Source organism: Coenobita brevimanus, chromosome 93, assembly GCF_032717465.1.
Source record: "Coenobita brevimanus isolate Jiangsu-jjx chromosome 93, ASM3271746v2, whole genome shotgun sequence".
Classification (NCBI taxonomy): domain Eukaryota; kingdom Metazoa; phylum Arthropoda; class Malacostraca; order Decapoda; family Coenobitidae; genus Coenobita; species Coenobita brevimanus.
Window position 1 is genome coordinate 31,512,001 of NC_137046.1, and position 15,229 is coordinate 31,527,229.

The window sequence follows — 15,229 nt, forward strand, 5'->3', positions numbered from 1 at the left end:
ATGGCTCTATTACGTCGGATATTGGAGGGATTACATATATATATATATATATATATATATATATATATTTACTGCATATATATATATATATATATATATATATATATATATATATATATATATACAGTAATCCCGCATTTTTTGCGGATTTTTTGTCTACGGTTTTGCCCTCTCGCGGATTTTCTTAGCATTAATAAGTTCAACTAAAATATCCTTGAATATACAGAAAACAAAAAATTTGAAATTCCCGCAACTTCCAATTGTAGCGCGGTAAACTCACGCCACCCTCTGTCCCTTTCCCGCGGCCCCTCTGCCAGTGTTACCATATCTAGCATAATTTTATTCTTTTAGCATAATTTTGATAAAATTTTCGAGTCTGGAATATTTTTTAGCATATTAGAAGTTTTAGAATCATTCTAGCATAATTTAGAATGGAATGGAATATTTTTGGAATAATTTTATAAAAGCTACAAATCGGAGAGAGAGAGAGAGAGAGAGAGAGAGAGAGAGAGAGAGAGGAATAAGGTGAAGATGTAAGGTTTGAATAGTTGGTTACTTTCAGTTTGGGCTTGGGTTGGATGAGGTTAGGTTAGGTTTTAGGTTAGGTTAGGTTTTAGGTTAGGTTCGGTTTGGTTCGGTTAGGTTTGGTTAGGATAAGTTTGAGCTTTGTATTTTACCCATGAAACCTAGGTTTTTCCGATGGATTTTGGTATGATTCATTCGATTTTCAGCTTCATTTCAGTCGGAAATGACCATTTTCTGTGTTTCCCCCCCTCCCTATAACCCCCGATTCCCCAAAGCTCCCCCATTGTTGCAGGGGGATTGGGGGGGTCATATCTCAAAATCTGGTTATTTCCGATGGAAATGATGCTCAAAATTGAATGAATCACATCAAAATCCATCAGAAAAACGTAAGTTTCGTGGGAAAAAGCAGTATGGGCAGAAAACCGATATTTACCCTCTTACTGTATGTAGGTTCATTTTAATATTTTCATAGTAAACAGTACATAATTAATATGTAGCATGAATATGTATAGAATTTTATTATTTAGCTTCAAGTTAGCATAATTCATTTTTTACTTGGAACAAATTTGCTCAATCTAGCATAATTTTTTCACTGCCCTAGCATAATTTCGTTGTTTGGATATGGCAACACTGCTCTCTGCCCCACATTCTTCAGTCCATGCCTGATTGCCTCACGTGTTTGGTGTTCTTGTAACTGCACTATGATACGAGCCTCTTGCCTCCCACTTGCTTTCCACATGGCCCCAGGACGTAAGCCAGCCTCACCAAAGGCTAATAATACAATTAATAAGAACTCCAAAGTGCAAAATGATCAAGAAAAGTTATGACAGCAGAGAAAATTGTGTTACTGGACAAGCTAAGAAGCGACCGTGCGAGTGTTTGCTATCACCAGTTAATGCATCTTTTCATTTTGTACTGTTTTGTGAATAAATGTGTAGATAATTGTGTATTACAGTACGGTGTTTACGTTTTTCCTTCATAATGGAGTATGTGCTTTCAATCTTGTAAGAAGGTATTTCGGGATGAGTATGGAGGTTTCGGGACAATTCGCAGTCACAACAAACACAAGATAATTCGCCTTCATTAATGAAGATAGCTATGGGTGACGCTAGAATATAATTCAAAGGCGACTACAGCGAGGAAGAAACAAGTTAATTATTGACTAAAGGTGCAACTAATAAATAATATCCAGAACCTACGCTACTGAACATTGACTTTGCTGGATCCCGGATCCCCCTGAAATATAGTTATTAAAGTATTGATTAATTAATAATAAGTATATTTATAAAAGTATTGATTAGTATATTTATAAAATGGCGGGGAATCGTCCAGGGTGCGAATTGTTCTGAAGGGGAATCGTCCATGTTTTGATGGGGAATTGTCTGACGGCGAATTGTCTCGCAATCAGTATGGACATGGACTGTGTGATGGGCAGCATGGTGGACACAAGTGCAAGATTCAATTGTTAATAGAGTATTCGCGGATTTAAATTTTCGCGGGGGTTACAAGAACGTAACTACCGCGAAACATGCGGGATTACTGTATATATATATATATATATACAGTATATATGCCATCCATCCATCTATCATCCAATCCTACTTTGCCCCATGAGAAGTGTAGATGCCCGGGGCTAGGCATGTTGATCCTGACATTTAAGATGGGAGTGATCAGCCTCACTCATTCCTGAGTGGCATTACACTCAACCCTCTGCTATTGCGCCTAATTGGTCACAGGAAATGCCCGTGATAGCTGAATACGTGATAGCTGAACTGAACAATCAACGGGAAAATTTAATTGGTTTTTCGGTGGCCCATTTTTCTAACTTTTAACCACTTTATGCCTACGATTTCCTGCCAATCTCTCCTCTAACATGAAATAAAGCATTATTATATTAATAATAACTGTATAATGAATAAATAAAACAACATAAAAGGCCATCAAACTTTTATAAGGATTACGGCTTGGGTGGTTTGATGGGTTCCGAGGCTTTGGAGTGGCTTAGTTGCCGTGAGATCTCTTTGGCTGTCTCCATTTCTTTAGTGTCCACAGCTAAAGGGGGTATCACATGGTACCTTATATCAGGAATGGCTGAGGAACATTTAAGTGGAACAAAACTTGGACGCTATCACACACATTCCTTACACTGTTGCCAGAGCCCCATCTCAGTTGTAAACACGTGATTATCGACATCACAGCTTTTTTCGGCATAAGAAATATTAACTCTTTATAAGGGTTTCAAAACGATTGATATTTATTCTAAAATACAATATTAATAAATATTCAGTGTTAGGTTAAATTTCAATGCTGTAGTACGATATATTCTTTCGAGCCGAATGAGTTTTGGTCACTGTTTTGCCCGTCGTGTCCTTGGCAGGAATCCGTTCAGATGCATTCCAAATGCCTGTGCTATAATCGGGAATTTTACCACGTTACCGTTCCAATGGGGTGCTTCTGAAAAGCCTAGTATTCCGTCAGATGGCTCCACTGTAGCAGTAAACACATTCCCGCGCTGTTTAAAAAGCATAATTTTATTTGTTAAATAATTTACACTGTTGTGTGAAATTGTGAATCATGGTAATGTCATATGCCGTAATATAAATAATACAAATAGAACACGTATATATAACGTATCATGAATTGTTTATATTTATCATAAACTGAAATTAAAATATCATTGATGGCATGTGATGGCAATCCGCCATTTCAGTGGTCCAATATTATTTAATTTCTGCTACATTTAGGGCAAGTTAGATTCTTAATACATAGTTTGTTCAGAGTGTAAAGTACGCCTAGTGGGTATCTTGACTCATCCAGTCTCTATGTGGGCAGAAATTTAATATTGAGTAAATACTGGCATTCACCATCATAAATCATCCGGTCTGAGGAACCGTCCCAAAACCAAGATCGTTTACGCGTCATTTTTTGCCCGGTCTCACCGAGGACAGACGACTGTGGAAGGTAGACAAGCCAAGACATCGCCTCCAAGTGATACACAAGATTCACACGGAGTCAAGTTCAGTATTCACGATTATATATATATATATATATATATATATATATATGCAAACGTGAGAACACATGACGAGTAAATACTACTGCATCCTCTTAAATGTCTACCCCCAGTGAGATTGCATCCAGGCCAAGAGGACTGGTATGTGCACAAGCTACTGACTCAGTCAGTGGAAGATCTTACAAACATATGTGTGTGGACAGGTGGCCTGGAGACAGTTCTCACATGACCATACCATTAGGGACTTGCCAAGAGGGGGCAATGTGTGTGAGATATTGATGATAAGATGACCTTAAGGTATTTATTTGGTAGGCACTTGGTGAAATGTAAAAATTAAAATAACCACTAGTTCTCAACAGAAAAAGACAAAACTTCACCGTAACACTTTATTTACAAAAAGCTACAATGATACATATATGACTCACTCATGGTGCAAGGAAGCTGCAGGGGAAGGTCTCTCTCTCTCTCTCTCTCTCTCTCTCTCTCTCTCTCAGCTCAACAGCCAGGAACTCACATTACTGAACTATGTGTATTTGTGGGTGTGTCCAATTACGACAGTAATGTAACCAACGTCGGGTACAGGGACATGAGAAATGGGCGTAGCTAGTTAACAGCTAGAGAGGCAAGATGTGGGAATGACAATCACACAAAGATATCGCTCAGTGAAACACACTGCTTATACATAGTCACTTATGAAGCAATGACGAATGTTATGAATATAGCTCGTTTCTACTCTTAGTGAATCCGTGACATTACACGCCATCAAAATAAAATTTTTCATGGAAACTTGACATCCCTCGTGAAAAAACTTAAACACGGGACTGTCTTGTGGTGCGCATGCGTGAAGGAAGCGAGCAAAATGTTGAATGCCAGTATTTACTCAACATCAAATTTCTGCCAACATAGAAACTGGATGAGTCTAGATACCCACTAGGCGTACTTTACAGTCTGAACAGACAATGTATTAAGAACCAAATTTGCACTAAATTTAGCAGAAATTAAATAATATAGGGTCACTGGAAGGACGCGTTGCCATCACATGCCATCAGTGATATTTTAATTTCCGTTTATGATAAATATAAACACTTCACGATACGTTATATATACGTGTTCTATTTGTATTATTTATATTTCGGCATATGACATTACCATGATTCACATTTTCACACAACAGTATACATATTTAACAAAGAAAAATATGCTTTTTAAACAGCGCGGGGAATGTGTTTACTGCAACAGTAGAGCCATCTAGCGGAATACTAGCTTTGAAAGCACCCCATTAACCATCGTATCCTCTGCAAGCCTTGTATGAAGTGCCGTGTGAATAAGTTTCGCTTAGCCTGTCTTCAAACTCGAAGCGTGATAGCGGTCTTGGGGTGCGTGATAACATGTATGGTTGTGCATTTGATGTGTGCTTGATAGCAGATAAACGTGATAGCTGAACGCGCGATAGCAGGGGGTCGAGTGTACGTGAACAGTAAACCCCAACCATCCCTTGGATATAAACATTCACCAGCTCAATCCGATTGGAGCGCCGCAATTACCCACTAAACCACCAGGCGCCAAAATTTAGTAACATGGTTACCATCCAGCATAGTAAATGGTTTCCTGGTGTACAGGAAACTATTTAGCTTGTCACTCAGTGTAGAGTCACCCACAGGCAGAAGGAAGAAGAAAGAATGAAGGAAAGAAAGACAGATGAGGGAGTGTAAAGTCACCTGCAGACAGAAGGACGAGGGAAGACTGAAGGAAAGAAAGACAGAAGAGGATGGAAGGAAAGAAGGATGGAAAAGAGGAAAGGGCAGACACTTGAGAGCATCGCTACATCGAGTGAGTGGATGGTGAGTGCCCCCCACCTACCTATCTATCTATCTATCTATTGCAAGATGTCTTAATCCTGTAAGGGGTGGCCACAAACAAATCATCTCCATGTCGCCCTGTCCCCTGCCATTTCATTGCCCTGCTACCAGTTCTCCCCCTCCTCCTCTCCCATATACCTCTCCACTCCACCGGTCCATCTCAACCTTGGCGTCCCCCTCCCTCTCCCCTTTTCCACCTCACTCACATACACTCACCTCATCAGTCTCTCGCTCTCCATCCTCTCCACATGTCCAAACCAACTCAGTGTGTTTCTCCTAATGCTTCCTACCACATCCATATCCACGCCACAATGCTCCTTCTCTTCCTCATTTGTCAGTCTGTCTCTCCAATTGACTCCACATGCTCCTCTCAAATAACTCATTTCCATTGCTGTCACTCTTGACTTCTGTCAATCCAACAAGGTCCAAGCTTCACTTCCATAGGGTAGAGTTGGTATCAAAATACTGTCATGTAGTAGCTTTTTAATTTCCATGCTCGCTCCCCTGTTTCTTATCACAGCTTTCAAGGAACCAGCAGCCTTTCTTCCTTGTTGTACCCTTTCAAGCACTTCACCCTGTAAACTTCCATCCTTACTCATCACATTACCCAAATTCGTAAATGCATTAACATTTTCCATTTCCTCCTCATCCAGTCTCACTGTACATTCACTGACTTCACTTCTCTCAAAGACCATAACTTTACTCTTTCCTACATTCACCTTTAGTTTCTGTTTCTTACACGCTCTCCCAAACTCATCCACCAAGCCTTGCAGCTCCCCTTCGTTTTCACTTAACAACACAGTATCATCTGCAAACAACAATACAAGTAGTTTCCAAACACTTCCCTCTCTAACTAGAGCCGCTCCAACATCCTTCCCTGCCTTGTATCGCTTTTATAACCCCATCCATATACAGATTGAACAACCATGGAGACATGGCACATCCTTGTTTCAATCCAACCTTCAAACAGAAAAGTTCACTCAGTTAACTATCCACACGCTCTGGAGCCTTAGCACCCTCATACATACTCTTCACAGCCTTCAACAACTTCCCGTCTACTCCATATGTTATTGATACTTTCCACAATCCTTGTCTGTCCACTCTGTCATATGCCGCATACAACTTCTTTCCCGTCTCTAGAAACTTTTCCACTAAGGATCTGAGAATGAATATCTGATCTACAGAACCACTTCCTTTCCTAAAACCTCCCTGTTCTTCTCCAACTAATTCCTCTGTTATTTCCCTAACTCTGTCAATCTGTATCCTACCATGTACTTTTCCTATTACACCAAGAAGACATGTTCAAATTTCGCATTCACCCACATCAATCTCGATGACACCTCCTTCCATTCAATCACACAGTGCTGTACTTCCGGACTCACTAACAAGGCCACACCTTCTCTTGCCCTTCCTCTATCAACACCTGACAATCTTCCATTCACACTTCCAAACATAGACTCACCCTTCCCTTTCATCTTTGTTTCACTCAAAGCTAACACATCCAACTTTCTTCTTACAAACATTCTCCCAATCTCCTCCCTTTTAGCCTCAATCGTACTACATCCACGCACATTCATAGACCCAATCTTCAGGGTACGGGGATAACTCCATCCCCCATCCCTTTCTCTGGCCTGTCTCTTTTTAGGAACTAAAAAACAGAGGAGGGGGTCCCTAGTCCCCTCACCCCGCCCCTTTTAGTCGCCTTTTACGACACGCAGGGAATACGGTGGCAGTATTCTTCCTAACACAACCTGGCCGCAGAGTAGTAGTACCACCCCATAGTGCGGCCAGATTGTGTCCCCCCCGCCACAAGGGGGGTGTCCCCCCCGCCACAGGGGGGGATAAAGCCAGAAGCAGCCCATACTGCCTGACCACTTCAGCTACGTTCACCACAATAAGGTAAATAAAAGACGTGTTTATCAGTGTACCAGACTAAATTCTTATTTATTGAAAAAATTCCAATAAAGCCTGAAGCAGTCTGTACTGCCTGACCACTTCAGCTATGTTCACCACAATAAGGTAAATAAAAGACATGTTTATCAGTGTACAGTACAGTGTTATTATATATATTTTATACCATTCATTTATTGTAATGAATGTATAATACAGTACACTACTGCAATGGTAGTGAAAACAGTCTAAAAACTGTTGGTGTGATCTGGACTAATGTCGGATATATCAGAAAAAGTCTGGGTTACCAGGGGGAAGTCCAGATGTTGCTTTTGTCAGAATTTTGCATTTTTTGGAATGTTTTATTTGTCCCCGTTTAGAGTACAGCTTTCACGTGTGGGGAGGCTCTCCACATACAGCTCTTCTTAATAGGGTGGAGTCAGAGGCTTTTCATCTCATCAACTCTCCTCCTCTTACTGGCTCCCTTCAACTTCTTGTCTCTTCGCCGCACTGTTGCCTCTTTATCTCTTTTCTATTGCTACTTCAGTGGTCACTACTTCTCTGAACTGTCTACTTGCATTCTTCCACCTCTGTACGACGGGTGCTTAGTACCTGTCTAGCAACAATCTCTCATCCCTCTTCTGTCCAACTCTCTAATGCAAGAGTTAACTGTTACTCCCAGTCCTTCATTTATGCAACAGGCCTGTCTACCTTTGTCTGTACGGTATTTCCTACTTCCTATGATCTCCAGTCTTTCAAACGCAGTGTGTCCAGGCATCTCGAAATGAACAGATCTTTTATTTGGCTGTCTTTTGTTTTGTTTTTGTTTTTTTCTTGAAAGGAACTGTTTTGCAGGCTCAGCCTTTGGTTCCTTCTTCCTCACATAAAAAAAAAAAAGTCTTATAGAGAGGTTGTACTGTATACAGCACAATAGTGTACTGTGTTGCAAAACTTTTTGCTTACAAATTATACTGTGTAAATTAATAGTGGATGTCACAGTCATTTTTATTAATGTCATAATCCAGTGTTTGATGCAGTTAATACCAGGAATTTCTTTTCAGGCTTTTGGCTGGCTGTATGGTTACTATGTCCAGGACTTTTTCATGACTGTTCTGACACTTGGAGCTGGCTTTGTGCTGGCCTGCCTGGTAAGTGTTAATTTATCACTTCACAGTGAACCTTTCTTTTCATTGATGCATGTGGCATTCACTTCTTGTAAAAAAAATATCAACATACATTTCCAGCTTTCATGTCACGTACCTCATCCTGGAATACTGCTATAGTACTGTAGTTATGACAGAATGACCTCTGTGCAATCTCTTTTTACAATCTGTAATCTATTTGTAATGAAAGAGGATCATGTGGTAAAGATAAACAAGCACGGTCAGTGTTGTTGTTGCATAACCTCGGTCTGTCCAGCCGAGGAGACCCATCTATTACAGTCACTGTAGTGACTTCCCCTTTGGGGTTTTCCTATGGGCTCTCTATACTGTTAATGTTGTCTGTGCAAGGCCTGAGGGGGCTAGGTATACGATGAAAGAGTTGAGAGGAAGGATGGGACTGGAGTGTATTTGTGTTGTGATGAGTAGAGGTAGATTGAGATGGTTTGGGCATGTGGAGAGGATGGGGGATGATACTTGGGTGCAGAAAGTGAGAGGTGGTAATGTTGGGGGTAGGATAGTGAGAGGCAGACCGAAAAAGACCTGGGGCAAGGTCATTGAGTGTGACCTCAGGGTTAAGGGACTAAATAGGGAAGCTGCCAGAGATTGAGCAGCCTGGAGAGCTGCCATTAGGTGATCAAGGCTGACGCATGCGAGCATGTTGGAGCCTTAAAAAATGAAAACGAAATGATCTTAGTACTGTATGTGGTGTGCACTGCTCCATTATGTGTATTATGTAGGTTTTAAAGCCTACTCACAAGGCAAATGTCGTCTTTGATTGCACCCAATCCGAATCTTACCTGCTAACTGAGGAGGATTGGGTGATGTCCTGATCTATATCTAGGCTAGGTGAGCTTGATCAGCTGTTTCAGGACACCTCTGATGGGTGGCTGTTGGGAAGAGGAGCTTGTAATAAGGTGTTCTGGTTAAGGTGTATTGTCCTACACATGCTTGTGTTTGAATGCCTTGAGGTGGGGTGCTGATGAGGAGGGTCTAGCATTATTTTGTGTGGTGATTGTTTTATGTGCCTAGTTGTTTTGTGTGGTGCGGTTTTATAATGACAGGGGTGTTGTGTGTTTGCATAGGCATCCACATAAAATTGTGTACCTCTCATATTCCCTGACAGGGAGGACTTTAGTTTCCAAGTGTTAAAGTTTGGGTTTATGCCTGGCATAGGGACTGCTGATGCCATGTTCATTATCCAACAGCTTCAGGAGAAATGTATAGTAAAGTGTTGATGTGGAGAAGGCTTTTGACAGAGTTCCTAGGGAGGTGGTGAAGTGGGCAATGAGAAAGCTTGGAATTGAGGAGTGACTGGGTAGATTAGTAATGGCTGTGTCTGTTGGTGTTCGCACCCAAGTGAGAGTGAATGAAGATTTGAGTGATAAGTTTTCTGTGAATATTGGCCTGCATCAAGGGTCAGTCTTGAGCCTCATATAGTTTGTTCTGTTGCTTATCTCTCTCGTATGATATCAGAAATGGACTCCCATAGGAGATGTTGTATACTGATGACTTAGTGTTGACTGCAGAGAATGAAAGGGAGGTGGTAGAAAGATTTAGGAAGTGGAGACACGGAACGGGGCACAAGGGTTTGAGAGTAAATGTGAATAAAACAAAAGTGATGATACAGTATCTAGGGATGGTGGTAGTTTTGTCAAGATAAAGGGATAGTGGCCATGTGTAGTATGCCACAGGGATGTGGGAGGTAACTGTCTTGTGCAGTATTTGTGATAATTGGGTGCATAAGGGATACAGTAAAAGCTCGATTAACCGGAATGCGTGGGGATTTTTCCATTCCTGATATGGAATTTTCTGGATAATCGAATGTTACTCTTAGAAATTTTCTGGGAGGTCAAACTAATAAAATAGTACCAAACTTGGGACTTTACTTTATTTCATAATTTACATTATTCAGTATTAAATACAGTACATGTAAGAGACAGTACAGGTACACTTCAGTACACAAAAAAAAGACAGCAAGAGAAATTGTACAGGACTGAACACAAAGCAGAAACATTACATTATTTAAAGAAAAATTTGTAGCATATGATACAGGCCAAAATAATTTTGAAAACTTAGCTGCATACACTACTTTATCCTGTAATGTAGAGAAGTAATCAAGAATTCTAGGGGGACGACTGGTATCTGGAATATTTTCGACCCCATGCCGTATCAAATTTGTGTTTCGGTTATACGGGTGTACCGGTGCATCGGATGCCGGTTAATCGAGCTTTTACTGTATAGTGATATAAGAGGTAGACTGGGAGATAATGCTGATTTTGTGTGTGTGATGCTGATATTGTGTGTAATGTGTCAAGGAGAGAATGTACAGATTGTCAGGTTTGAAAGAATTGATATTGCTGGTGGATATTGAGTGTGTTGAAGTTTTTTTTTTTTTGGGGGGAGGGGGGGGGCATCATGTTCTGGCGGTGGGGCTGGACATAGCTGTGTGGCTGTGGTAAGGAGTGTAAATTCAGGGAGCTGTTGTCTTTCCTGACAGTGAGGGGATCATAATGCTGTATGGTAGTAACCCGGGCAGTAAAGGGAAGAGGATATTTGTAAGTTTAAACATACAGAAATGACAATGATTAGATGGCTGTTAGTGCATCCATGAATGCAAGGCTTGGGGATGCTAGGTTTTTGATTGAAAAGTTGAGGGGAAGGATGGGACAGGAGTGTATTTGGTGTTGTGATGAGGAGGGGTAGATTGAGGTAGTTTGGGCATATGGAGAGGCTGGAGAATGACAGTTGGCTGCGGAAAGTGAGAATGTGAACGTTGGGGGCAGGGTTGTGAGAGGCAGACCAAAATAGGGCTGGGACAAGGTCATAGAGTGTGACCTAAAGATAAGGAATGGAATAGGGAGGCAGCCAAAGCTTGAGCAGCATGGAGACCTGCCATTAGGTGATGAAGGCTGACACATGCAAACATGTTGGAGTCTTTATAAATGATACAATGACCATCAATAATAAACTCACAACTGTCTGTCACCACATCATCTGGCATATGGCTGACTATGGGAGATGGCTGAATTTATTAAAATTCCATGGGAGCCCCAAAATAAAAATTCACATCATTTGTCACATTGCCCAAGCACAGTTTCCTTGCAGCTTTACCTATAACTAGGAATTCTGGTTCACAACAGATAGCTTCATTTAGTTTGTGTTACGATACAAACAGAATCATACAGATGCAAGCAGAATAAGTTTTAGCTTACGTTGCACATGCTTACTTTTACTTTCTTTTATTTCCATTTATCAGTGCTGATACTGTGTATCCAAACATGTGATTTGATATTCAACTGTATTTCTACTTGTCAGCATATCATACTGAGGTCAATTAATGTACTTTTCAGTACTACAAAAAGAAATATTTTATTTACCATATATGCTGGCATGTAAGTCGATATTTTAAACATAAAAAAAAATTCTCAAAAACTAGGGGTCAACTGATACGCTGAGCATAAAGGTGTCGATCCAGGTATACCTCGATATACAATACCTCTAGATGTGATACCCCAGCTTAACTTTGGAGTTAGAAATACCACCATACCCTGCCTAACAATGGCCAAACCCAGGTTTAATGATGGGTTGTGATTGTTTTAAAACGATTTTGATGATATTTTAGACTTAAATTGTGTGTTTAGGTTGATTTATAAACTGTTTTTAGACTTAGATTAATGTGTTGTAGCCATAGGTGGGGTGAACTTTGTCATTTTGGGGTACCGTATTCAGTACTAAGCTTGATTTTTACCAGATTACCGGTATATTTGATGACTTTCAGAATTTATTTGTTGGTTTTAGTGAGTTATTTACAGGTGTTAGGCTTAGGTTAGCTTCTTTTACAGCTGTTAGGTCATTTAGATTGGCTTTAAACTTGTTTTTGGACTCACTTGGGTGGGTTTAGGACTTGGCTGGGGGGAGAACCCAAGGCTCATAAACACATCCCTATACTTACATGATAAATCCTGAGATATGATACCCTGCGTAACACTGGGTTTTTACTTAACCAATTGCATCGTTAAACCGGGGCATACCTGTACAGTAGAGATGAAACTAAGGCTGTGACATATACCGAAGGATGGAAGTAACACTACCAGCAGGCCTACAGCCATATGGTAGCCCACTAATTCAATCATACTAGCCTTGTACTGCAACTTTTATGACAGATCCGAGTTTTATATGAGGCCCCTAATAACACAGTTTACCGAACGCCACATGTTGAAAAGAGAGAAAAACGCAGTTAAAGTTGCATAACTTTCAAAATGCCAGAACTTTGGAACTAATGAATATTTTTTAGTGCTTTTTTTTTATATATATTTTAGCTTGAAGTTCGTAGTTTCTTGTCATGCTAATCTTGGTAGAAGAGAAATTAGTAGTATTCTGAAAGATACAACAATAGCTGTGTTTTTCTCTAGTGTGGTTATTAAGAGACAAAACATACTCTCAGTAAGCATTTTTAACAATCCAACCAATCAGAGATATCAATGGGAAATGTTTACAAAAGCAAAATAGATGTATGTAATACTATTTTCAGAAATTAAAAACCAGAAATTAAAAATTGATGAGGTGAAAGAGAGAGAGATTGTCCAGGTGCTTGAAGGTGCGAAAGTTGATGTATGTGGAGTAACTGAAACTAAATGGAAAGGTGAGAGTGTGAGAGAATGGGAGTATGGATGGGGTATATGTACAGGAGTAGGTGAGAATGAGAGGGCAAAAGAAGGTGTGTGTATAGTTGTAAAAGATGGAAGAAGAACATAAGAGAGTATGGATCAGTTGGGTCAAGGATTGTGTGGGTAAGATTGAAAGTTGGAATACAAATGTGGGCGATTGTGTGCGTTTATGCGCCAACGCAAGATCGTGCAAGGAGAGTGAGAGAAGAGTTCTGGACAAATGTGGAAGTGTGCATGGAAAAGTTTGGAAGGAATGAGAGAGTGTTTTTGATCGGTTATATGAATGGTAAAGTAGGGAATGTGAAGGTGGATGGAATAGTTGGTGAGTGGGGTGTGCCTGCTGAGATAGATGAGAATGGGAGTGTGTTAGTGGACATTTGTGCTGGGAGAGGGTTGGTGATAGCCAATACCCTCTTCAGGCATAAAATGATCCATAGGTATACATGGCGAGTGATGAGAAAGGTGGGTGGAGAACTGAATGAAAGGAAGGCAGTGATTGATTATGTGTGTGTGGATGAAAGGATGTGAAGATGTGTAATGGATGCATGAGCTTATAGAGGTTGGGGGAGTGGACTTTCTGGCCACTACTTGGTAGTGGCCAGAATCAAGATCCAAACAAGATGGAGAAAAAGAAGAAGGGAAGGACGGGAAGAAGGAGTATTTGCAAGGAGAGTGGAAAGGTTACAAGAGGATGAGAAAAATGCAGAATATAAGAGAGAAGTGGAGGAACGATTGGGCAAATATGAATTGGAGCAGATGGGGGACGTGGAAGGTGTGTGTGCAGGATATTCACAGAAGAAATATGTGCAGCATGTGATGTGGTGTGTGGGATGAAGAGAAGACGGAAGGGGGTAAAAGGAACAGCGTGGTGGAATGAAGAGGTGAGACAGGTTGTGGCACAAAAGAAGAAAGCATACAATGAATGGATTAGAAATAGGGGCGTAGAAGAAGTTGAGAAGCAGAAGAGAGAGTTATATGTAGAAAGAAGGAGAGAGGTGAAAAGATTAAAAAGAGAGAGTAAAAAGAGAGTGGATGAGGAATTTGAAAGGAATTTGAGTGTAAAGTGGAAGGACCATAAGAAAATGTTCTGGAAAGAGGTGAAGAGAGTAAGACAGGGTGGAAGTGAAGTTAGCAGGGGAGTGAAAGATAAAAATGGTAGATTACTAGTGGAGAAGAGAGAAAAAGTGAGAAGATGGAGAGAACATTTTAAGGAATTGTTGAACATAGAGGATGGAAGTAATGCGAGTATAAGTGGCTGGGAAATGGCTGGGAAAAGGAGGGAGGTGAGAAGACAGGAAGAAATCAGTAGGATAGAAGTTGTGGAAGCAATGAAGAAAGTTAAACTGGGGAAAGCCTTAGGAATTTATGGAGTGTGGTGAAATGCTGAAGCATTGGGGAGAGATAGTAGTAGAATGGATGTGGAAGATGTGCAGATTGGCCTGGGAGGAAGGAAGAGTCCCGGAGGATTGGAGGTCAGGTATAATTATTTCCTTGTACAAAAGAAAAGGGGAAAAAGAAGTGTGTGGTAATCATATGGGCATTTGTCTTCTTAGTATAATAGGAAAAGTGTATGGTAGGATACTTATTGACAGAGTTAGAGAAAGAACAAAGGAATTAGTTGGAGAAGAACAGGGAGGCTTTAGGAAGGGAAGAGGTTGTGAAGATCAGATATTCATTCTTAGATCTTTAGTGGAGAAGTTTCTAGAGAAGGGAAAGAAGTTGTATGCGGCTTGGATTTGGAGAAAGCATATGACAAGGTGGATAATAATAATAATAATAATAATAATAATAATAATAATCTGGCCTTTTGTTTCTCAAAAGCGCCAGTTCTTCCTTTTGGGAATTCACTAGCGCTCGTTATTTTTACAATTACAAGAATTGTGACATTTCTTGTATATAATACAAGCTACATCATATATACTGTACATGAAAGTGGCAAAAATTAAACCCTATAATCATCTGTCATAGTACCTCTCTCCAGGTCGTAGCATTTGGAAAAAAGAAAGGCTTTCAGCTGTCTCTTAAAGGATTCAACAGTAGAGAGTTGTCGTATAGACAATGGCAATCTGTTATATAATCTAGGGGCTCTATATGCAAAAGAACGATCAGAGA

The 15,229-nt window shown here is 40.4% G+C and overlaps 1 protein-coding gene across 1 annotated transcript in view; it reads left to right on the forward strand.

Annotated features, from left to right (window-relative positions):
• The window catches only part of Spase12 (Signal peptidase complex subunit Spase12), a 73,568-nt gene that overhangs the window by 37,326 nt on the left and 21,013 nt on the right, over positions 1 to 15,229 (forward strand). The window contains exon 3 of the mRNA XM_080282411.1: positions 8,349 to 8,435. Within this exon, the coding sequence (XP_080138537.1) occupies positions 8,349 to 8,435 (87 nt within the window). The remainder of the gene's footprint in view (positions 1 to 8,348; positions 8,436 to 15,229) is intronic.